A 25,501-nucleotide genomic window follows, 5' to 3' on the forward strand; every position below is an offset into this window, starting at 1 on the left:
TAGTAAAGTTAGTTTACAAACTATACTTGAATGCCTGTACAACCTTGGATGAATGCTTTTCACATCATGACTCACTTACTGAATTCTGTAGTTCTCCCCATCCTCCCAGAGCATGAAAATGTCTGAACTTTTCACCAAACAGTCGTCCACAAATGTGGCGTTCCAAGTACACAGTATGTCCTTCGTTTAACCTGAAAAAATTTTTTTGTTGTAAATAAAATAAAAACAGTGACACAGTCGAAAGGAAAGAGCATTTTAATGAACAAAAATTTCCTTTTGGCTTTTCCGGAGTAAAGCATTGTAAAGCACAAACACTACAGTCAAAGCAGATTGCCTGAGTGGCTATTCTGCATTCCATTCAGAACAATGGGAAGCCCAGCCCAGCAGATAGCCTAGGGGAAAATTAAGCCTTGGTTCTTGTTTCACGTGTGTATTAAAATATGACCATACCAGGAATTAAATAACAAGCTTAAGCTGAATACTCCACTCTCCCTAACATTGTGACAAGTGTTGCAGAATTTTTTTTTTAACTGTCTATCAAAGAGATGATAACAAAGAACAAGATGTTTCCACAAAACAATTCAGAGGGCCAGGAAGTAAGGGAAGAAATTAATAACAAGGACCAATAAAGAAATAATAGGGGTGCCTGAGTGACTCAGTCGGTTAAGCATCTGACTCTTGGTTTCGGCTTAGGTCACGACCTCACAGTTCGTGAGTTGGAGCCTCATGTCAGGCTCTGCGCTGACAGTATGGAGTCTGCTTGGGATTCTCGCTCCCTCTTTCTCTGCCCCCCACCCCCACCGCATCTTTCTCTCTCTAAATTAAAAAAAAAAAAAAAAAAAAAAGAAATAATAAAAAAATCTTACCAAAAGTGGTCCCAAGTTTTGTTGGTCACTAGATTTCCTGTCCAACTATGAGATATTTCATGTGCAATAACCTAAAATGGAAATGATTCATAGTAAATAGTGGAAGGGGTTAGGAGTGAAATGGATCACTTTAATCTAAACTCCAGTAGACACTCTAGGTCTTTTAATTCCATGTTCAATTTTTTTTTTTTTTTTTTAGCATCAGCTGAGATATTCAGGGAGTTAGTTCAGCATATGAATCATACTTTGGCCAAGGACAAAAGTACAGTTTAAAAAATTAGAAACAGGGATGCTTGGGTGGCTCAGTCGGTTAAGCGTCCAACTTTGGCTCAGGTCATGATCTCACAGCTCATGGGTTCAAGCCCCATGGCAGGCTCTGTACTGACAGCTCAGAGCCCGGAGCCTGCTTTGGATTCTGTGTCTCCCTCTCTCTCTCTCTGCCCCTCCCCTGCTTGCGCACTATCTCCGTCTCTCAAAAATGAATAAACGTTAAAAAAATAATAATAAATTAGAAACAAAAAACTATTTAGAAAATATTAAGTGGAGATATCACTCCATTAAGACGTATTTCATAAACGTATGAAGATCAGACCATAAAGTTATGAAATCTATTAAATCTAACTGTTAATGTAACAACAACCCCCAAATTATCTTTTATAGCCATATCTTCAATGTAACAATACAATGGGTATTTTAGAAAAATCAGTTGACTTAATAGTTCTTGAGGGTAAGACCCTGATAACAAATTTTAACTTACATTGGAGAGTGACTTGTCTCCTGCCTAAAAAAGAAGAAAGTTATCTTAGTATTCAAATTACAGACTATATTTAGAAGGCCGCCTGCATCAGGATGTATTGTGGTATCAGTAGTCCACTGTATTTCTACTATGGCACTCCAAAGGGTATGTACGGAGAAAATTAAACAAAAAGTGCAGGACTAAAAAAATAGCGTCATGCTTTCTCTCCCTCATCTCAGGAATTTTTCCAGGACCAGGAAGGCCAGTATACTTATCTGTGATTAACTTTCGGGAAACATGTCTCCTACTTCCATTTTTGATATCTGCCCTAATTTCCCTCATGTACCTTATTCTCTCCTTATTGCCCACAGTGTATTTAAGAAAAATCTGTAGTGATTTAGAGCAGCTTACAAAGGCATATGAGCTATAGCTATACACTGTAGGTCCAATCCTTCCCTATGCATGGTCAAGTAAGCTTTTGTTTATTTTGTTGTACCAGTACCTCTACACCAAGTGTAAATGGTCTAGTTTCTCTGTCTGGCTGCATCATTCATCAACAGATTATTGTTATACAGCCTTCCCTCCCCCAACGTCCCCGCACACCTTGGACATAATATTCTTTTCTCCCTAAGGGACAAATTATTTTCTTTTGAAAAATAAGATGAAAATAACCATAATAAGCAATAAAATCAGGAAGGAAGAGGAGTTACATAAATAAGAGAAAATATGTTTTTAAAAAACATATTATTAGGAGTCTAAGGCTCTTCGTGTCTAGCTTTATGTTTGGGGAGAACTCGGTTTCAAAGGAAGAAATATTTATACTTACCAGCAGAGTAGGAGTTACAAAAGTGAGGCAAGGATTTTCCATGCCACCGTAAGGGAAGGATGGTGGCAGGACTAACAGGTCATACTGCCCCCAAACATACGGTCCTCCCAGATCTTCTGCAATTTTAAGCATAGATTCAGTCTGGAAAATTAATGCATATATATTTGTATGTCTTAGTCATTCATCACAATGATGGATTTCTTAAATGTGTATATTGCTTTCTATGAAGGTTATGAGTTAATGATGCTCATTTTAAATGATATTGGCACAAAAAATGTAGCAACTACAAATTCACATAAAATAAGGTGTATTTGATTCTCTTACTACATCACTTAACACCATAACATTTCATCCTTAAAACCTTAAATCTACTGTCTATCACGATTATTAAAAAGGGGAACTAGATGACCAACCTCAGAAAATTCATAAGCAGACTTTTCCACTTGCTCTTTCTCAGACCAAACCAGTGTTCTTGGGCCAATCTTCCTGCAAAATTAAAAAGCTTAATAAGTGAAATTCAAGACAACTTACCTCCCTGGTTCTAGGAAAGAGCTGAAGTACTATACACAAATCCTTGCAGTACTAGTGTGATTTACCATGTGCTTATGGGGAGGAGGTGAGGTTAAATGGCTTCTCTGAGATACAAACCTGCTGTTGTATATGCAGCTCTAGAAGGAGGCACAGGCTAAGCCAAATGAAAACTGAGACATAAAGTGCCTTGATTGGCTCTGGTAAGAACTTTGGGGACCTAGTTTCCTCCCACAATCTCACAGCTATAGAAACCCAATCATGGCTCAGTAAGAGGTTATTCCAGAACAGGGGCAGATGTAAACTTTGTTATGCATTTACAGGTTGAACACTCATATAAGAAGAAACAAGTAGAAAAACAAGGAAATCATGTCACATGCTGCAACATGACTGAAACTTGAGGACATTATGCCTAATAAAACAAGCCAGTTACAAAAGAATGAATACTCTAGGATTCCACTCATGAGGTATCTAAAGTAGTCAAATTCATAGAAACAGAGTAGCATGGTGGTTACCAGGGTGTGGAGGGATTTAGAAATGGGAGTTGTTTTCTAAAGGGTATAGAGTCTCAGTTTTGCAAAATCAAACAGTTTTGAAAATCTGTTTCACAATAATGTGGATATACTGAACACTACTGATTACTGAGCTGTACATGTAAAAATGATTAAGATAGTAAATTTTGTGGGGTTTTTTAAACCACAATTTAAAAAAAAAGAAGGACACCTGGGTGACTCGGTCAGTTAAGCTTCTGACTTCGGCTCAGGTCACGATTTCATGGTCCATGAGTTCAAGCCCCACGTCAGGCTCTGTGTTGACAGCTCGGAACTGGAGCTTGTTTCGGATTCTGTGTCTCCCTCTCTCTCTGCCCCTCCCCCATTCACTCTGTACCTCTGTCTCTGTCTCTCTCTCTCTCAAAAAATAAACATTAAAAAAAATTTTTTTTTTAAAAAGGAAGAAACAAATGGAACTACATATATCACTTATATAGGGCTAGAACTCAAAAATATTTTTTTTATCTACATTTCATCTTAAAAATTTTATGTAGCACCAAACCCCGAACAACAAGATTTTTGCCTAGGTGTCCCGTCCCAGAGAGGCAGTGGATTCTAGGTTGTTGCTTCTCAAACTTGCATAATGTGCCTACTGATGATCTGGGAAGCTTGTTCATCTGCAAACTTTGATTTAGTAGGTCTGGATAGGGCCCAAGAATTTGCATTTCTAACCAACTCCCAGGTGATGCCAAAGCTATTGGTTTCTAGACCACACTGAGTAGAAATGTAACTTGCATTGTCTAATACATTTAAAGGGAGCCACAACTATAAGCTGCCTATTTAATTTTAGATTGCCTAGTAGTCACATTTTAAAAAAAGTGGGGGGCACCGGGGTGGCTCAGTCAGTTGAGCGTCCGACTTTGGCTCAGGTCATGATCTCGTGGTCCGTGAGTTTGAGCCCCGCGTCGGGCTCTGTGCTGACAGCTCAGAGCCTGGAGCCTGCTTTGGATTCTGTGTCTTTCTCTCTCTCTGCCCTTCCCCTGCTCATGCTCTATCTCTGTCTCTGTCTCTCTCAAAAATAAATGAACATTAAAAAATTAAAAAAAAAAAAAAGGTAAGAGCATGCTCATTCTATAATACTTGGAAAATCTGAAGGGCAACTGGTAAAGACTTTAATTTAAAATTAGTTGCTATTTACATTTTATAATTAGATTTGATTTTTCCAGAGCTGTCAGCTTGGTATCTTGAGAAATGCACAAATGAGCTATTAGTTAATAATCCTGCCAGAGATTCAAGATGCCTAAAGTTTAACCTTTTCATAAACCTCAAGATTTGTTCGAAAGCTCACCTGCTTTCTAAAGCTCCAACAACTAAAGCGATCAGGTAGCAGGGGATCGGAACCTAAAGGGAGTAAAAAAAAAAAAAACGAAAAACAATAAAAAACAACCCACACACGTGCTCAAATTAGTGCTTAAAAATGTTATAGAGCAAGACAATTCATATTTAAAAGTAAATAAATTCCTTTTCAAATTTCACAGTTCTCATTTTTAGGGAGTCAAATAGTTCAAAATTGTGATGTAAAACATTTCAAAACATCTATTTCTCTTTCAGTTTACTAGGAAGGACAGATTCTGAAATGTGAAAATCATGATTGTACAAGGTCTATTTCAAGCATTTCTCAAAAAGTAATCTGTAAGAAGGAACTGTGCTTTTTCTCTTAAGTTTTTCAGTGTTTTCCTTGATCTAAAACAATATTTTACTTTCTTTTTAAAAACCGCTCCTGGTATATTTGAGAGACATATAAAAGAATCCAGCAGTAAGAGGATGCTGAATGAAGGTTTGGGAGCCTGGAATCTCAGATGCTGGTGTAGGAGCAAAACTGTCCGCTGTGGCTCAATTACATGTACTGTGAAGGAGGTCAATTAAAAACAAAAACAATAACAATGGGGCGCCTGGGTGGCGCAGTCGGTTAAGCGTCCGACTTCAGCTAGGTCACGATCTCGCGGTCCGTGAGTTGGAGCCCCGCGTCAGGCTCTGGGCTGATGGCTCGGAGCCTGGAGCCTGTTTCCGATTCTGTGTCTCCCTCTCTCTCTGCCTGTTTCCGATTCTGTGTCTCCCTCTCTCTCTGCCCCTCCCCCGTTCATGCTCTGTCTCTCTCTGTCCCCAAAAAAAAAAAACGTTGAAAAAAAAAACAAAAACAAACATGCACAGGGCCGCCTGGGTGGCTCAGTTGGTTAAGTGTGAGACTTTGGCTCAGGTCATGATCTCATTGCTCATGGGTTCAAGTCCCGCGTTGGGTTCTGTGCTGACAGCTCAGAGCCTGGAGCCTGCTTTGGATTCTGTGTCTCCCTCTCTCTCTGCCCCTCCCCTGCTCGTGCTCTGTCTCTGTCTCTCTCAAAAATAAATAAACATTAAAAAAAACCTAAAAGTACTATGTATAAGCACACACACAATTCATCAAAGGTCAAAGATGCAAGTCAAATTACCAGCTTAAATTACACAGGTTACACAGGAATTTTAATTTTAAGGATTGTAACACAGTGTTGTTGGTTTTTTTCTTTTTTCTTTTTTCTTTTTTTTGGTCTAATATAGCCCTTCCATTTATAAACACTAAATAACCACATGCCTGTACCGTGGTACCAAGGCGGGCAAAAGTGTAACTTAAAATAACAGAAATTCTGCTACTAACTGGGATAAGAGAAAATGGGATCAGGCCATGCTCCTCACTTTGCTTATCCAGCAACCCCTTTCTTTAGTACAACTCTGTAAGTAGAACACAACATTTTATAGGCACAAAAGAAAAAGAAATGAAGAAAAAAGAAGCTGCTTCCTAAATTCTGAAATATTTCAAATGTAATTTTCTCTCTGGATGGGTAAAAGCTATTCGTAGTTCACCACCAATTAAACCAAAACTTTAGACGCTAAGAACTTACTTTTTGGCTGAATCTATAGATTTTCCTGCTTGGGTCTTCTGGGTCAGGTGCTTCTCCATCACGAATGGCACTCATAAGTGCCACCAATTCTTTAGGAACAGACACCTAATCAAGAAGAGAAGTCATTTCCAGTTATAAATAAAAGATGCTATGTATCTTCAACTTTGTATGTAAAATAATGTATTCTCCCCTTCTTAACTATGCAATAGACTGTTGGCCAGGTAAGTTTGTACATATCAGGTTTATAAATAAAGCTAGCAATACATAAAACTGGCTTCTTTGAAAACAAATGTGAAGTATCTATCTATCCATTCATCCATCCATATTACAAGCATTAGGTAGAAACTAGTTTAAAATTCTAGCTGTGCTACTTACTAACTGCCTGGACTGCTGGAATCAAGGACTATCCCCTCAGTATTAACGATCGAGGAAACATCCATTCCAAGTTCTAGACTTTCATATTCTTCTTGCATGGCCCAGTATTTAAAGCTATCTCTGGGGCAGATACAGAATCAGGAGCTCCAGAACCAGTGCTACAACAACCATAATTCTAGCACTGAAAAGCATTTGGGAAATAATTTCGTTCTGCTTCCTCTCTCTATTTAGGCAGTGATGTGTTATACAGATGAGACAACTGAGGTCGTGAGGTCATAAGACTTGCCTCGGGTCATGCAGTTATTAAGTGGTAGAGGAGAGTCTAGAAGCTGAGATTCTTTGCCTCCAAGTATATAGTGTTCTATAGCCCTATACACAGTAGGTGTGGTCTGGTTGTGGGATGATCTCAGAATCAAGAAGGCCCCGTAAAGACAGGTTGGTCCTCAATTCTATTTGCTTGGTCCAAATAGGTCTGGCCTGGGAGCTAGTACGTATGTATGAATGTATGTATGTACTTAATATTATTTAGTGCTTATTATTTATTTAGTATGTATTTATTATCATAGTCCTTTCTGAAAAACGATTAGCAGTACCTATGACAAGAACAAGACGGAAACGTATTCAGTAAATCTGCAATATATGCCTGTTAGGATACCTAGACAGAAGTTTATGTGGCTACAGAGCACATTTCTAGAACCTTTAATCCTGCAAATGTTAATTTTTAAAAGTTAAAAGACATTGTCCCCAAGTTCTTGCTTTGAGGTCCTTTATTCTGAATTTCTTTTACAATCAAAATAGTACCCATTCCTTTTATTACACTTATGTTCAAAACTACCTTTAAAAGAGAGATGCAGGGGCACCTAAGTGGCTCTGTCGGTTAAGTGTCCGACTTCATCTCAGGTGATGATCTCACGGTTCATGGGTTCATGGGTCTGAGCCCCACGTTGGGCTCTGCTGACAGCTCAGAGCCTGGAGCCTGCTTCAGACTCGGTGTTCCCCTGTCTCTCTGCCCTTCCCTCTCTCGCTCTCAAAAATAAATACACATTAAAAAAATAAAAGAAAAATAACTTATTTAAAAGAGAGATGCAGGGGCACCTGGTTGGCTCAGTCGGTAGAGCATGAGACACTGAATCTCGGGGCTGTAAATTTAAGCCCCATGTTGGATGTAGAGATTATTTAAAAATAAAATCTTGAGAGATGCAAAATGAGGGCCCCAGCTTGTTTGGTACATATTTCATATAGAATTTAATTAAGTAAAGTATTGCTAACTATAAAAATCCAACTATTTTCTCTGCTTATCATTTCTACCACATTTAGTTACATGACTCATTTAATTTAGTTAATAATTTGTGATACTTACCTCAGCACTATAGGTTGATTTCACAGAAGGAGTGTCCTGGCAAGGAAGAATTGCTCTGCAGTGGATGGCCTGGGCGGGGGGGAAGAAAGAGAAAGCTATTCTCCTTTCTTATAAATCAAGTCATTAAGAAATCGTTAAAATTGCAGCACTGTCCTTAGACACGTTCTTTTTAAAAGTATGTCTCACACTTGCTCAGATCTATTGAAGTAGCAAAAACAGACTTGTGGACAAAAAAGTTTGATTTTCCATTTTAATGTATGGTCAATCGTCACATTTCAGTTGAAGCAGGAAGCAACCTTAAACATTGTTTCCTACTCTCTACTTAGAGTAACAGTAGTGCCCAGTGAGAAGCTGTTAGGGACCCTGAGAAAAAAAGGCTCGTTGGTGAAATAAAATGGCAAACCATGCATTCTACATCCCTGTCTTAATGAGTCATTTGGAACATAGCCTCCTGAAGACTCTGAAAAGACCTACAATAAAGAAACCTGTTTGAATTCTTACAATTGTTTTTGACGGGGAACCATTTTTCTCTGGTCAGTTATTAACATCTCATAGGACATCTGTGTTCTGAGGAAAACAGCTTGGGGAATGTCGCTAGAGTCTTGACAAGTAAAAACGAAGATGAAAAGGAGAAAGAACAGTCTTCCTCAATACCATCTAGACAGATTCATTCGCATGAGATGCAGTGTTTTTCTGCTTCCCCATCCATTTGTCACGAGTGCCGGTTCCATCAAGAAGAATGGCCAGAGTACCCATGATTTTGTACCCTGGCCGACAAATAACTCTGGACTGACTGCCAGTGAGCAAAGCAGCCCCAGCCTCCTTGAGACAGTCCCCTGAGCTTAAAGGAGCACGGACACTAACATCTCCGTCTGAACTTGTTACAGATCCTAGACATACTTGCTGCCACTGCACGCTTCCTTACAACCCCCAAACTCTAGCCCTTTTCACTTCCTATCTAATAGATTCTCCAAGGACATGGGATCCTAAATGACTTCTACCTGGATTAAGTAAGACCAGAAGAACCACCTGATTCTCCGAAAACAGGCCTCTAAGACCATGTCTTTGGAGTTCCTTAACGATCTCTAGTTGGTGGCTCAGCAGCACCAAAGTGGTTTTGACAAGTGTCTCACTGGAAAAGCCCACACCCAGGCACACGTGCGGAGGGCAACCGTAGCAAACTTGTCGAACAAAATCATGTCCAGCTTCCCCATTAACCGCAGTCATTTCTTAATTTAACTGCAATCTCTTTCCTGTATTTCAAACATTGTTGCCAATGAGAAGTGGAATACCATATTGAAAATTCGCATTCTTGTGACTCTCAAATCTTGCACATGTTGCCAACTTTAGATTATGGACATTCTAAAAGAAGTACTGACTGAAAATCAGATGTTTCTAAAGAGAGCACACAACCTGTACACTCGTGCCTAGAAAACTGTATCTCTTTCAGATTACTGAACTAAGGGTTTCTTGGATTAAAAAGGTATTCCAATTGCCAATAGAAAGGAAACATGTCTATTTTGTGTTCCACTATGGCTTCTCTTTTAATAGACTTGTATTCAAATTTGAGCCTAACATAGTATCTATCCCAGAGGAATACTGAGAGGATTAAGTATGCAAAGTACCTAACACAGTGCTGGAAAATACAGTAAGTGTTTAACAAAGTGAGTTCCTTTAATTGTAAATTATTTGATTACTAACAGAATTAGGTTTTTTTCTTTTTAGAAGATAGTTTGATATGTATTATCCTTGTGACAGATTGTCTCTAATTATAGGATTCTTTATTCTTAGTTTTTATTTTATTTATTTTTATTTTAATATAATTTATTGTCAAATTGGCTAACATACAGTGTGTAAGGTGTGCTCTTGGTTTTCAGGGTAGATTCTCTTGGTTTTTGTGGAATCCCAACAAATGCCCTCCTCAATGCCCATCACCCATTTTTCCCTCTCCCCAGCCCTCCCCATCAACCCTCAGTTTGTTCTCTGTATTTAAGGGTCTCTTATGGTTTGACTAACCTCCCTCTCTGTTTGTAACTATTTTTTTCCCCTTCCCTCCCCCCCATGGTCTTCTGTTAAGTTTCTCAAGATCCACATATGAGTGAAAACATATGATATCTGTCCTTGTCTGACTGACTTATTTCACTCAGCATAATACCTTCCAGTTCCATCTACATTCTTAGTTTTTAAAGAGAAATAGTTTAAGTCGTGTCATTTTAACAGTATTTTAATATATTTACAAAACCTATACAGTTGTAAATGTGTAAGAAAGATCTGGAATAGATGCAAACCTAACTCAGTGGTGATTACTTCTGGGCAATGATGTCTGCAGAAGACTGAAAAATCTGATCTTTCACTTTCCATTTATAATTAACACTTTCATAACCAGTACATATCACTTTTGCCTTATTAATTTTTTCCTTTCTATTTTATAACCATTTCTTGAGTGCCCACTCAAGAATGCAAGTTCTATGCCAGGTGCTGGGGACAAAAATATAAATATGACCTAGATAGTCTACTTCAAAGGGACATGATTTCAAACCGAAGGGAGTTTCTTTTTAAAAGTAGTATCTGAATGTGTTAATAATGAGAGATATCAATGAAAATACATATTGTTGTTATAACATACATTAAAATGCTATCTTAGGTGAGACCTGAGACCACTGTCCACTTTGCTTCATTGAACTGAATGTGCTGGGAATTCTATGTATAATGAATCATTCCAGATCTCTTTTACCTGGCACTGACTAAAGAGATATGGGTGTTCCTTCCCAGAAGTTTGTTCAGGAGTGAGCCACTGAAGAGCAGAAGACTTTGGAGATGTCTCAAAAGAAATTTCTATAACGACTTCTTGATTTCTGTATGCAACAAACAAATACATTAGTAGCATATAATTCAATCTAACTAAAGTTTGGGTTCATAATACACAGAGTATATACTATAAATAATATTTTACAAGGTCTCGTGACTGATGGAGCCTAAGCTCTAGGAATGTTGCCTCCTAAGTAGGTCAAGTTTGCCTCTCACGTTCTTACCTGAATGCCAGCTTCCGGGTCCTTTTCACTCCAACATGCTAACTGCTTACGAAGATGTAACAGGAACAGGAACTAATATTCATGGAGTACACTACTGATTGTCACACACTTGTGCTTGTGGTGGTATCATGTAATCTTTTATGATAACGGGAAAGTGGAAGAAATAATTTTGGAACCGTGACTACTCCCGCAGTGGATGCCACAGCACGACACAGAGTTGTACTGGCCTACAAACTTACCAGGACAGGTCGACACTGAGAAGAAGCATTTAGAAACTTGTAGTCATTTTTACATCTGCTGAATCTAGTAATCAAAAATGTGTGCTTGCTTTTAATCTCTTCTTCCTAGCAATTCATTTTTATTGCATTTTATAAAAGAATCAGCCTGTGACAGATTGGAAATACCAAGAACTGGCCCTTTACCTCAGACAGTTTGAGCAGCACTCATAATGAGGAAATAGCAAGAGTTGTGGAGACCGGCAGCCATGCCTATGAATCCTGAGTCTACAACCTACTGGTTCAGGAACTTGGGCAAGTTATTCGACCACCCTCTGCCATAGTTCTTTATCTGCAGAAAGAGGTCAATGATATCTACCTGACAAGTTACATGTGGTTGTTTCTTTTTCTTAAACAGGAAGAGGAGGCATGAAAATACTGGCCACTGGAAGGTGAGGGTAGATCACTCTTATTTTAGGCCAATGGTTTTTCCACCCTTTCTCCCCTTCCCAATTTATCAAGGAGTGGGATACACCCCTGATATGACAACTGTGGCTGCCACTTTCTTGAATAAGTTATTTTATTTCCCTGAGGTTCCCTCTCCTCATTTGTAAAATGGAAATCACACCACAACGGTTATTGTAAGGATTAGATAAATTATGTAAATTTGGTAAGTTAGATAAACGTATTTAAAGCATTATCTCAAGACTGGTATACAGAAACGGTTCTATGTTTGTCATTGTCATTATTCCATTAGTAAAAGTGGCTGGCCTCTGGGGAAAAGGTGAAAAATGTGCAGCTTGTAAAAGTTTCCCAGGTGATCCTGAAATGCCTCCTTAAGATGGCATGCTCCCATCATCACTCTAGGTATTAGTAAAATGATCAGTAAAGAAGTAACAGTTATCAAAACTCCTATTCTTCAGGATTTTGTACAATGAATTTCTTTAGTATCTTAAGAACATATAATTTTTACCATAAACTTCAATCTGAGGAGATCAGTAAGAGCACCAGTTACTACCTATATTCAAACTAGAAATAGGAAAATTGTTTACATTAAAAATGCTTTTTCTCTATTATTTAGCTATGTAAAAGAGAAAGATAATAATATTCATACTTGCTCAGAGCAATAGGAAGAGAGATTTCCATTGGTGATCCTCTGTAACTTTGTCTTTCTCCAAGAGCATATTTAACATCTTGTCCATTGATGACCACTTTTTCTATCGTGAGGTCCTTTGTATCCAAAATCTAGAATTAAATTAGTGTTTTTAAGTGATAAGAAAATTGTTTTATATACACCAGAGAAAACTAATATTAGTTATGGGTTAACTATAATGATCACAGAGTAGAACTAGTTGCTCATAGAGAGTAAAATACAGAGTGAAATTACAAGAATTAAAGAAGTCAAAAGTTAGTGTAGGTCTCGTCTCTTGGGGCTCTAAGCTTCCTGAAAAATTTTTGGTTCTAAAGTTTGCATATATATCATTAGGTAATTCTGGGATAGTCCCACAAATTTGAGGTTTTAAGTGGAAGTCAAATCTAATTTAAAATGCCTTTGTTCCTATCTCCTAAAACTTAACTTCCCTGTTATGAAAAAAATTCACCTTGAACTTAAAAGTTTCTTTCATCACCACTCCTTGATGTATCTCACCATGTATTTCTTCCTGAAATTCTAACTCCTATGTACTTGCATCTATCCCAATATTAAAAGAACCCCTGGCACTTGCTGGGCAAATACGCAGGCTGTATACTGCCATTATGTACCTTGAAAAAGCTCAACCTGGGCGGGGGGGGGGGGGGGGGGTGGTGGTCAGCTCCTACCACATGACCTACCAAGGACTGGGAGAGGGTGTCTACTTGCCATGGCCCATCAAGGACAACTGCGTGGGGCAGGAAGGGAGTGGCAGCAGGTGTCTGAGTGCTTTCCATCCCCATGATCCTCCATCCGAGCCCTAGAGACCATACCTTTCATCATCTCTCTCTCTTGCTCTAGAATCTTCAACCTTCCTATGCCACAAGACTGTTTCCAAACAACCTGAACAAGTCTCCCAATGTTACTTTTTAAACTTCACTTGATCAATCTGCCTTGATACCTATTTATTTGTCTCCTTCCTTTCTTTTTTTAAAGTTTATTTATTTTGAGAGAGAGATCGGCAAAGAGCATGCACACCCACAGGCGAGAGCATGAGCAGGGGAAGAGAGAGAGAGAGACAGAATCCTAAGCAGGCTCCGTGTTGTCAGCACACAGGCTGACATGGGGCTCAAACTCACAGACCCTGAGATCATGACCTGAGCTGAAATTGTGAGTCAGACACTTAATCCACCGAGCCACCCAGGCACCCCTGTCTCCTTCCATTCTTAAACTCTATGGGCAACCTATGGCTGCTACTTCCTCTTCCTCATCAATCTCTCCTCCTTTTTTCCTTTCTCCCTCTTCAGTCTGGCTTCTCCATCCTCTGCTACTGAGAGGGCAGGGCACACCTCCTGATGGAGAGGTCTTTTCTGCTCTGTAATCTGGACCCCCATCCACTCATAGCCCTTATGGGCCACCTCATCTGTTCGATGTCCTTTCCTTGGCTTCTTTGAGTTTAAACATGAATGGTTTTCCTCCTTGTCTAATGCCATTTCCTCCACCTCTTTTCTAGCTCCTAAAAATGGATATGTCCCAATGTTCTAGCTTGGATCCCTAGATTTTCTTACCATATTCGTCACTCTCTCATTCTCACTCATCCTGTATCATCAACCAATACCTCTGTGCTGATGACTACAGTCTGTTTCTACAGTTGTTACCTCTTCCCCAGGACTGCTGCTGGGTTTCTTAGTTGCCTGCTTGACATTTCCATGGGAAATATTGCCTCATATTCAGTGGGCTTCTCAAAATTCCAAAAATGAAGCTACCTGGATGTCCCTGAAATCAGTTCTCTCCCTTTATTTCTGTTCTGTTAACAGAATCCTCAAGGCACCTAAGGTTTGAGACATTCAAATAATCCACAATTGATCCCGCTTCCCAATCCCCCATAGCCAGTTAACAAATTTTTCTTTCATGCCATCCTCATACTTTCTTCTCTGTCCTTCTACAACCACTGTAGGCCAGACCCTGCCTTAGAACCACCTGTGGTCTGATCTCCCTACTTCTGGCATCTTTTTACTGAAATCTGGCTGCAGTAGCATGGGGAGTTAGAGGACCAGCTGCTTCTCTTTCAAGTTGGTTAACTGAATTATAAATTCAGGAAAAGTCACAAGGGCAGTCATTAATTTGATTCCTACCTCTCTAGAGTCAATGATACTTGGTTGGAAAAAATCTCCATTCTGGTTTGATCTTTTTTTAAAGCAGCCATATTTGTTAGGGGAGCCACCTGTTTTCCTGCTAATAGGGAATTATTCCTTTTGGGTTACTTTCTTCTGGGGGCACCGCAACCATCTCCCTTACTCTAAATTAGTAGAACTGACTTATCTTCTCGCACTTGCATATTCAGAATATTTGGTTTTATTAGATTTATATCTTATTAAGAATGAGAGGGTTACTCCTTTGTGCCTTCCTATTCCAGTACCTATTTCTGGCTAAGTGATTTATTTTAAAAACTTAATTTGAATATCTATGTATATAACTACTCATGTTTACACGACTTTCATAACCAAAAGGATGACTCAACTGGCTCATTTCCCAGAGGAACATATTCTATTGTCTGTATTGCCTAAACTTTTCAAATCTATTCAGTCAGAGAGTCAGATTACTGTTATGACTATTTTTTTAATCTTTTTCATATCCTCTGAACTTAATACAGTAGTTGGTCCAAATCTCTCCTATAGCATTTACTGTACCATATTATATTGCTATGTTTTCTCTACTAGCTTGAGGGCTCTTAAAAAGACAGAAACCTTCTTAGGTTTGCATTCCCAGAGTTCAGCACAGTACCTGAAAAGTAGTATGTATCAGTTGATGTCAGCATGAAGCAAGTGCTGAGCCAAGAGACAATAGAAAACACAGTGGTTAAGCTATATATCTCAAGTCTTAACCTCAGCTATCATTCTCAAATTAAGAAATTCCCCTTCAAATTTCACTAATAAATGTTATTAAGCAATTGATCAAAAATAGTAATAGGGACAAAGAGGAAACTGGATAGTTGAAAAGCTGGAATTAGTACTTTTCAATAAAGTTTTACTGAACACCAACTGTGTATAAGACCAAGATACCCACATGCAGTTGTAAGAAACAGACCTACTAACAGTAGGAAGTTACTGATTTACTATATCTCACAGTATCCTCTTTGAATAACACCCCCAAAACCAGCTGGCTAGATGCCATGGAATATATAACTAATTCCCTTTTTGCACAGGCTGCTGGGAAGCTCCATGTTAAACCTCGCAACCCACTTCTCTTTTTTTAGGACTTTGTGCCATACATTTGATTTCCCTACCCTTATTCTCTCTTCCTCCAAATTCTTTAAAAAAATTTTTTTAATGTTTGTTTATTTGAGAGAGAGAGACAGAGTTTGAGTGGGGAAGGGGCAGAGAGAGAGGGAGACACAGAATCCAAAGCAGGCTTCAGGCTCTGAGCTGTCAGCACACAGCCCGATGGGGAGCCCAAACCTACAAACCACGAGATCATGACCTGAGCTGAAGTCTCATGCTTAACTAACTGAGCCACCCACGTGCCCCTCTCTTCCTCTAAATTCTTAAAGTATTTTTAATCTTATAATATTATATATGCTTTTTTAAAGCAAGCTCAAATTCTTTCTTCAACAAAGCATGGCTCTAAATTAAAAAGCTTTATGGGGCACCTGGGTGGCTCAGTTGGTTAAGCACCGGACTTTGGCTCAGGTCATGATCTCATAGTTCGTGGATTTGAGCCCCGCAGCAGGCTCTCTGCTAACAGTTCAGAGGCTGCTTTGGATTCTGTGTCTCTTTCTCTCTCTGCCCTTCCCCTGCTCACGCACATGTTCTTTCTCTCTCTCAAAAATGAATAAACATGAAAAAAAATTAAGTTAAAAAGCTTTATGCCTCAGTATTATGTCTCTACATTTTCTACTTGTTATTTGCAGGATGCTATAACGAAAAAAGCATGGGGTTATTGTTAAAACCAAAACTAAAACAACACCTTGATTTGATTCCCAGCTCAGCTATTTACTTAGTGAAGACAGGAGGGTTTGCAGTCAGAAAGATCTGTGTTCACATCCTGGCTTCTGAAACTTACTAGTGAATGATCTTGGTCAAGACATTAAAAACTCTTTGAGCCATCAACTGACAGAACACCTAAAGAAATTGAAAATTTTAATACAAGAAACAAATGCTTGGAAGTTATCACAAATGAGTATTAAACTTCAGTGCAAATAACCCAAAACTTCAGAAGGATTTTCAGAAAAGCTGGGATTTAGTCCTAGCAGGGTTCCTTTAACATTCCCAGCATCAAGGACTCTGAGAATGAAGTGAGAAAGGACACTTGATGTCCTCACCCAGCACTGCCACTGGGTCCTCTCTATTGGTGGTGGTGAGGATGAGGTCCTCTCACCTTCAAGATACACTTAGCACATTTTTAGTGCAGCCCATGTAAACTTTAGGCACTGCTTTCTAATTGAATTCATCCATTAGTTCATCAAACTAACAACACGTCCTCTACCTGCCAGGTGCTATACTAAGAACCTGAGATCCAAAGAGCCATGAAACACAGAACTACCTTCAAGAGCCTGTAATCTAGCGGAGGAAAGATGCTAATGTTGAATAAATAAAACCAAACTCTTGGCCTCAAGTTGTTGTGATAAATAAGCAAATTACAAACAGATGTCACTGTATACAACTAGACTTCCTTGCATAACATCTAACATTATAATTCTAGGCTCTAATTTACTAAACAGACATGCCAGCCAGACATCCTGATTTAAAAACCTTACTTCTCTCAAGATTTGGGGAATGAAGAAAACAATGGGCAAGTTTTTAGATTGGAACATTGAATGTACATTCTTTTTCCAGATTGAAGCATCCTGTCTTGTGCTTCCTCAGGGATCAGAGTTCAGTCTTTATTTTTACAGAACAGGTGAGAGTGCAAGGTCGTATTAAGCAGTGATAAACTATCAAAATCTACTTTCTTTTAATAAAAAGAGAGATTGCATTGAAGTGGCCAATCCTACCAGGGCAAAGCTGCCTGCAATAAAAGATAGCATGGTACTTCAGGCAGAACAAAGTACAACCTACAAGGAAATAGATATCTTCTTGCCTGTGATATTAATTTTCTTCCTTGTAGTATTTTTGGTGACTAAATATCAATATATAGAGGAGTCCACCTACTTTTCAAATCAGAATCAGTCTAGCAAGATGTTAAAGGACAAAGAGTAGGTTACCTGCTACATTAGTTCATATTAATAAACTCAAAACACAGGCCTATTACACAAACAGGAGTCATGAGAACCACCAATTCTTATCTAAACTTATAATTATACCCAACTAATTGACCCCACTAATTTCCCACCATCAAGCCTACAACATATGGTGATCAGGTTGCTTAAGGCTGTGCTTTAGTAGATGCCACAATACTCTATGCAAAATACACTGGGCCTGGCATTTTAAACCCTTGTCCCTCTTATTTCTAAAATGCTCACCTATGAAATTCTTCAGGTGAAAGGTACAATCCAAATACTATCACTTTGAGTAAGAACACTGAAAACAAGTTATGTTGTACACATAAAATAATTTAATAACGCTCCATAAATCTAAACAAACTTTTCATCACTCAAGTGGCTAGCGATCTTGTGAAAGTACATTACTTTCTAAGAAGCGCAATAATTACTCGCTCCTTGGAACCAACTATAATGCACTGCATTGAGATACGCTTGGAAAGCCTGAATGGCCCAACGGTCCTTAAATTATTTGAAGAGAAGGGCAATAAGAGTCAAAGGTAGAAGGACCATGACCCTGGAGAAAAAGAGCTGCATCTAGAGTTAGCAGAGACTGGAAATACCAAAGCAGTAGGGATAGACGGGTCTGGAGCTGGAAATCCTAAGGGATTTGAGAAACACTGGTAGGGAGGCTGAGGAAAGACTACGATAAGTCGATGGGTCCCGTCCTGCAGACGTGCAGGTTGAAATAAGGTGCGTGGGAGCAAAGGATCAGCATCCGCAGGACATCGGGTGTGAGACTTAGATGAGACTGTGGACTGAGGAAGGTGCGCTGGGGGACTGGAAGAAATCTGGGGCCCGAGGAGGGAGTTCTGGGCTGCAGGCCGAGGAAATGGGGAGGCCACAAGGGGGTTAGCGCCAGAAACTAGGATTACAGGGGAGGGAGGGTTCGTGCTAAAATGAAGCTTGAGCGCTGGGTGAGGAGCAGGGCGTGGATGGGGCGCTAGGATGTGCCCAGGGACTGGGAAGAAGAGTCTGGGGAGAGGGGCGCAGGAAGAGACACTTAGGTATATTCAGGGGCTGACGGAGGGATGCAGAGACATAAGTGGGTATGGGAGGAGGAGATATAGGGTGAGTGGGGGCTGAGGAAGGGGAGGCTGAGAAATGAGTGAGGGCTGAAGGGGAGGTGTGGAATGTGAGTTGAGGGCTGCAGACGGACCGAGGTGCGGCGCTGGGAAGGGGCGGCAGCGGGGAAAGGGACGCGACGCGGGCGGCCGGAGAGAGGCGGACACTGGGCGCTCGTCCCACCGTACCAGGCTGCGCAGATTGTCCTCCTGAGACTGCACCGTGAGCGCGGCGGTGCCGGTCAACACCCGGCGGGTAAAGTCGACGTTGCAGCGTAGGTGCAGGTGCTTGGTCCGGCAGACCGAAGCCGGAGAGGCCAAGGAGCACGTATCCACTACCTCGGGCATGGCTCTGGGGAGTCCCTCCGCACGCCGATCTGCACCCCAAAACCCAGCTGCCAGACTACTCGACTGAGAGCGAGAGGAGGGAGGGAGGTAAAGAAAAGCTGAAGGACTCGTGGCGCCCGCCGGGAAGGGAAGTTTCTCAAAGTGAGAGAAGAGTAGGTTGCCCCGTGGCTGGAACTACAAGTTCCGTGATGCAGAGCGAGGAGGCGTGCGCTATGCTCCCTGGGAGTGTGTGTGGAGGGGTGCTGAAAGGACTGGGGACATTCCTGAAAGGGGAGGAGGAGGAAGAGGAGGGAAGTGGGAGCAGCCGGTGGAGGGGTGGGCCGACGGAAATGATCCCAAGTGTAGCGGGGAGATCAATTGAATGCTTCCATTTTAGTTTCGTCCAACTTCGGTAGAAATTGCAATGGCAATTGAAGAATGTCAGACCTGTTGGTAGTAGCGGGCAGTAAAGATAGGGCAGGGTCAGAAGCAATAAGAGGCCTAGCAGAAGGCCTGCTTTCGTGCAGTTCCTCGTTAGTATAGTGGTGAGTATCCCCGCCTGTCACGCGGGAGACCGGGGTTCGATTCCCCGACGGGGAGGCGCAAAGAGGCTTTTTTTCGTTTTCCTTATTACCTTCACAACAACTGTGATAAAAGTGCACCTTCAAACATTTTAAAAGTTTTTTCGTTTTCTTTTATTACCTTTACAACAACTGTGGTAAAAGTGCACCTTCAAACATTTTAAAAGTTAGTACGGAAGAAATAACCAATGTCAAATTACCTGTAAGCGTTCCTTTTTAAGAGTTGTTTGGTTGCTGGCTTGCCGTGTTGGCAACCCAATACACGTGAGCTAAATATTGCATCAGTTCAACAGGATTTTCTTTAGTGCTTCTTAGGTACATTTCCAAGCCCTGGAGAGCAAAAACAGAATAACCCAATATTCCCGTTTTAGAAATTTAGGAAGGTCATTTCAATATACTGTAATGAGAGAATTCTGTGATGTTGAGTATGTGCTGGCCACAAGATTGGAATTTGGAGCTGGGACATCTAGCTCGGCTCTGGGGCTCTTCCAGAAGGTGAGGAAAGATTGAAGGATGATTTCCTTTGGGATGGGACCTCAGAGTTGAAGCTGGAAAAACTGGGAGAGGACAGGATTCAGAGGACTTTAAATAGCTGGTTCTTTAATCCTGAATTCATGGAGCGGGTGGGGGTGGTGGTGGTGGGGGGGAGGCGGGGCATTGAAGAATTTTAAACAAGTGAGGGACATGGTCAGATTCATGTCATGGAGAGAACGCTGGTGGTTATTCAGAGAATGGCTATGAGTTATCAAAAACAGAGGCAGGTGAGTTAGGAAACTATTAGAACAGTCCAGGAAGAGGATGCAGGGGGCCTAACAAAAGAGAGTAAGTAAAGAGAGAAAAGAAGGAATACTTAAGAGATAAGTGGATTCACAGACTAAGAAGCAGCCTAAAGTGTTTCTCAGATTTTTGGCTTCAGTGTGTGAGCAATCATTAAGGTGAGCAACCATATTAAGAGGACAGATTTAGGCGGGATGATCTAAGTTTAATTTTGGACACTCAGAGTTTTAGAATGTATAGGAGTCAAAGTGGAGATGTCTGTGAATCACTTGGATATTTAAATCCATAGATCTGGGGAAGTTTATGGCAGATATCAGAACATCCGGGAATGTGGCAGGTGAAGCTCTGGCAGTGAATGAGCTCAGTCCAAGTAGAGTGTGTAAAGGGAACAGCAGTGAAAACAGGTTGAAAGCTGGGAGAACAGCAGGTTCTAACAAAAAAGGCTAAAGGAAGGAGGGAATCCTTTCACAATGTATGCATATATCAAATCACCACAATGTATACTTTAAATATATTACAGTTTTATTTGTCAATTATGTCTCAATAAAGCTGAAATTTTTAAAAAGGGTCAAGGAGAGTAAGAACTCATGAAACAAACTAGGAAGAGCCAACCAGCAGTGTCAAATGCAGCCTGGAGGGCCATTAAAATAAAAAATAAAAAGCCTCCTTTGGATTCAGCAACGGGGTGGAAGTAGGCAGGATGGTGGTTTTATTGAGGTTTGTAATTTCGTGGAAGGTGGATGCTGGAGAGCAGTAGGTTGAGCAGTAAAAGAGAACAGGGAGATAGAACGTGTCAAGACGTTTGGCCAAGTTGAGAAAGGAAGACAAAAGAGGAATAGAGAAGAATGTGGCATTGAGAGTGTTTTTTATTTTTTTTAGGGAAAGAGATTCTTTAACATGCTTAGATATAGATGTGAACGGGTTTCTAGAGAAGAAGAAATTGAAGATTTAAGAAGTGTGGTTGGTGTTGGCTTAAGCAAGCCAAAGGAAAACAAAATAAAATAAAAACATCCAAAACTATGAAATCCAATATTTTACACGTGCAAAAGTCTGAATTTCATAGGACCTAAGAATCCGTGACATAGTTGACATTTGCACACATTTTTTTGAGATTTGCATTTTTTGACATTTGCATACATTTGAAGATCAAATGATCTTCCTCATGGAGAAAGGATAGTTTGTTTTAATAAAAGAATGTCAATATCATCATCTTCTATTATCGATTACCAGGAGCCCACAGGGTTTATACCAATGTGTGCAAAAAGTGGTAGTCACAGGCAACCACAAATGAATTCCTCAAATTGATTAATAGATTAGTCAAAAGATAGATATTCAGTAGCAATTACCTTCTAAGATACCACTGACCCCAAATACAGTGTACAAAATTAGCAATTCACAAACAATAGAAGTTTTCTTCATATCCAGTGGTGGATTGGGAAGGTTTAAAAACATGAAGCTTGGGCCACGTGGGTGGCTCAGTCAGTTATGCATCCAACTTTAGCTCAGGTCACGATCTCATGGTTCATGGGTTTCGGCCCTGCGTTGGGCTCTGTGCCGACAGCTCAGAGCCTGGAGCCTGCTTTGGATTCTGTGTCTCCTTCTCTTTCTGCCCCTACCCCACTCACGCTCTCTCTCTCTCTCTCAAAAATAAATAAACATTAAAAAAATAAAAACATGAACTTTTCCATTGCTTCTATAAAAGAATGATAACACTAAGAATGATATACAAAAGGAGACTTTATTAAGGATGAAATGTAAAATTTTATTAAAAGAAGTAGTAAATATATTTACAGAGCCATTTGAACAGGGAGTATTTTAGCTCTACTGCTCACCTGGAAAAATTACTTAATCCCTAGAATCCTCAATCTTTTCAGGAAAATTGAGATACCTGTGCCTCATGGGGTTGTTGGAAGGATGAAATGAAATAATGCATGTGAAGTGCTAAGCATTGTACTTGGCATAGTGATCATTTGTTACATGTTTGCTGCTATTATTTTTATTGGCTTTTATTTTGTCCATTTTGGTCATGTTAATATGTGTTTTTCCTTATTTTGTTAGCCAGAGTTTTTAGGAAGACCTGGAAAATGAGAAGCAACCAAAACATGGGAAATCAGCAGATAGAGCCAAAAGAGACCTCTAAAGAGAGTTCCCAACATTAGTGATGATCACCTGTTTTTGAAATATATTTACATTTAGGAAACTTGGGAAATCGCAATAGGTGTATTAACACATGACTTCCTATTTCCATCATGTCTAGCTCTTCAGGGTCACCTTCACACGCCAAACTTCAGCCAAGCTCAGAGCAGCTTGTGCAAGAAAGATCTCAGCTCTCTGGAGCTCTTCCTTAAGACTTAACCTCCACCCAGTCCCCAGGGCTCCTAGAAAGAGTTCTCTCCCAGGAGCTCTCTCCCGTCCCTCTCGTCTGGACAGGAGTCTAGCAGAATCTCTTTTCCTGACAGAACAGAAGTGTACGTGATGCCCTTCCTGTTCTCCTTCCAATGGGTGAGAAAGTGGAAGAAATTATTTTAGCTACTTTTTTTTTTCATGTTTAGTTCACAAAATGGTTGAGGCAGCCCTGACCCATTTCTGCATTTTTCTATGAAATCTGTTTTTGTGTGTTCAAGAATGTTATACTTGATATTCACATCTGTAGTCTGGTCGTAACAAGAAAAGGTGAGGGCAGCTGGGGAGGCCAGAAATGAAGGGAGCACAAGACAAAGTTCTTCCCAGTTAGTAAAATAGCATAAGCGACCCTCTCCACCTGCCCTGACTCCTTCTACCTCCTCTCTCCCCCTCCCCGACCCCTATCCCTGGTTGAAAGCAGGCTGGGTCTGGAGAGCCTCTCACACAGATTTGCCATTTGCTTCTCTGTTTGTGCCCTCGGGAGGCACTGGCCAGAACAGGATAGATTGTCAAGCTGTGCTGGGTGGGCCTGCTGGTCACATGACCTTCTCTGTTTCCCCCACACCAAGTAGGGTTCCAAGACCAGCAGTATCAGTGTCTCTTAAAAGCCTCACCAGAAATACAGATCTCAGGCCCTGGCCCTGGCTTGCTGGCTCAGAATCTGCTTCTTAATAAGATACTCCCAGGGATCAGTATGAATATTAAATTAAACCACTGCCTTAGAGACTCAAAGGATACTTTTGGGATTGGAGGAAATTCAGTTCAAGAGTTATCAAACATATCAGGACTCCTTCTCTTGGAGTCCTGGCCCTGGATCCTCAAATCGGTACTCCTCTAATACTCTAATGTCATCCCCAATACAGCATAAGTATCAGTTTATTTGTCCTTTTTCCCCACTCGATGGAGTGTCCTGAATTTCCAGATGGTATATTTTCCATCTCTGAGCGTGTTTTTTGGATGGATGAATAAACGTACAAATGAATGAGGCTTTCATATGAGGTTCCAGGGATACTTTTATTCAGTGCTTTACTCTTTGATGGCTTTGAAGCAAAGAAAAAGCTGCTTCTTGAACTCTTTCTTGTCCTCTGATGTCACCAGGCAATATGTTTGCTTGCAACAGAAAATGCACTTACTGTCCTCTTGTAAATGGTAAACCCTTTACAAACATTTTCATTGGACCATAGTATCTACTCATAAAAATGCACATATCATAAGTGCATAGCTCACTGAGCTTTATAAACTGAACACACACCAGTGCAATCAGTACCCAGATTAGATACAGAGCATCACCACCACCCCACTAGATGGCCCCCTCAAATTCTCTCCTATTCTCTATAAGCCTCGCTCCCCAGAGGTAATCACTGCTTGATTGCTAACAACATATTACTTCTACCTGTTTTGTTATTTATATTTCCTTTACTTAAACAGAAATGTACAGTAGGTACTCTCATGCCTGGATTCTTTAGCTCTTATATTTGTAAGATTCTTCCATATTGTTATGTATAGTTCTGGGTTATGTGTCCTCATTGCTGTGTAGTGTTACATGTGTGGGTAGACCACGATATATTTATCTGTCCTACTGTGGATGGACATTAGGATAATTTTCAGTTCTGCATTACTGTGAATGGTGCTGCTATAGCACATTCCAGAACATGTCTTTTGGTGGACATATTGCAGCCAGGTTTGGACGTGCTGCTTTGACCCATGCCAGGTCCCATTCCTTTGGGACCTCTGCACCAAGCCAAAACTCATTCATTGCAGCAACCCAGGCTCTCTCATTATGGACTCAAACCCAACAAGCTCCCAGCTGGAGTAGGGAAAGGTGCATCAAGCAGGAAGGGAGGCTGTTTTCAAGTTACAAGAAACAAATTTTCTTCACAGGGACGCCTGGGTGGCTCTGTCAGTTAAGCTGGCTCTTGGTTTCGGCTCTGGTCATGATCTCATGGTTCTTGGGTTCAAGCCCCGCATGAGTTCAAGCCTCACATGAGTTCAAGCCCTGCACGGGGCTCTGCACTGATAGCACAGAGCCTGCTTGGGATTGTCTCTCCCTCTCTCTCTTCTCTCTCCAGTGTGTGTTCTTGCTCACTCTCTCCCCCTCTCAAAAATAAATAAATAAACTTAAAAAAATTCTTCCGAAATGCTGATCTAAATCATACTTTATTTTCTTCTCAGTCCCTACTGTTTCTTTTCTAGGTGCACCTGATTGCAAGATTCAACCGCACTGGGGTTTTTTCTGACTCAGAGATTCCGGCTCTACTTACATTTTTCCTGCTAAGTAGCCAGTGGTATTTCATCAAAGTAGGTACTTACACCTTTTGTTCTGATGGCTTAAAGCATGTGTGGGGTTTGACAAGTGTCATTACTGATTTCAAAAACAGTATTTCTGTCTCAGGTTGGTTGGCGTTGAGCCCAGTTTCTCTTGTCTGCCTGCAGAGCAGGGGTGATTGCTATTTGCTTGTGAAATACGTTTGCAGCAAAGACCTACCTAAAAGTCTTTCCTTCTAAACATTCTTCTCCTTTACAAATTTGTGTTTGAAGAACTAACTAGTATTTTGTCATTTCTTATAAAAGGGCTCTTGTGCTTTGTATTTGGAATTGAGC

The 25,501-nt window shown here is 40.4% G+C and overlaps 1 protein-coding gene and 1 non-coding gene across 2 annotated transcripts in view; one reads left to right on the forward strand and one right to left on the reverse strand.

The window, feature by feature from the left end:
* The window catches only part of LTA4H (leukotriene A4 hydrolase), a 34,505-nt gene extending 15,236 nt beyond the window's left edge, over nucleotides 1-19,269 (reverse strand). Inside the window, exons 1-11 of the mRNA XM_060656705.2 lie at nucleotides 19,002-19,269; nucleotides 12,477-12,607; nucleotides 10,850-10,970; nucleotides 8,116-8,184; nucleotides 6,381-6,485; nucleotides 4,796-4,848; nucleotides 2,842-2,914; nucleotides 2,429-2,569; nucleotides 1,624-1,647; nucleotides 867-937; nucleotides 80-191 (exon numbers count right to left, since the gene is read on the reverse strand). Coding sequence (XP_060512688.1) covers nucleotides 80-191; nucleotides 867-937; nucleotides 1,624-1,647; nucleotides 2,429-2,569; nucleotides 2,842-2,914; nucleotides 4,796-4,848; nucleotides 6,381-6,485; nucleotides 8,116-8,184; nucleotides 10,850-10,970; nucleotides 12,477-12,607; nucleotides 19,002-19,160 — 1,059 coding nt within the window. The 5' untranslated portion in view covers nucleotides 19,161-19,269. The remainder of the gene's footprint in view (nucleotides 1-79; nucleotides 192-866; nucleotides 938-1,623; nucleotides 1,648-2,428; nucleotides 2,570-2,841; nucleotides 2,915-4,795; nucleotides 4,849-6,380; nucleotides 6,486-8,115; nucleotides 8,185-10,849; nucleotides 10,971-12,476; nucleotides 12,608-19,001) is intronic.
* A 398-nt stretch (nucleotides 19,270-19,667) lies between these two features.
* TRNAD-GUC (transfer RNA aspartic acid (anticodon GUC)) lies at nucleotides 19,668-19,739 on the forward strand. Its single transcript has one exon. It is a non-coding gene; the product is annotated as a tRNA-Asp (tRNA).
* Nucleotides 19,740-25,501: the final 5,762 nt, after the last annotated feature.

Source organism: Panthera onca, chromosome B4, assembly GCF_046562875.1.
Source record: "Panthera onca isolate mPanOnc1 chromosome B4, mPanOnc1 haplotype 2, whole genome shotgun sequence".
NCBI classification, from domain to species: Eukaryota; Metazoa; Chordata; class Mammalia; order Carnivora; family Felidae; genus Panthera; species Panthera onca.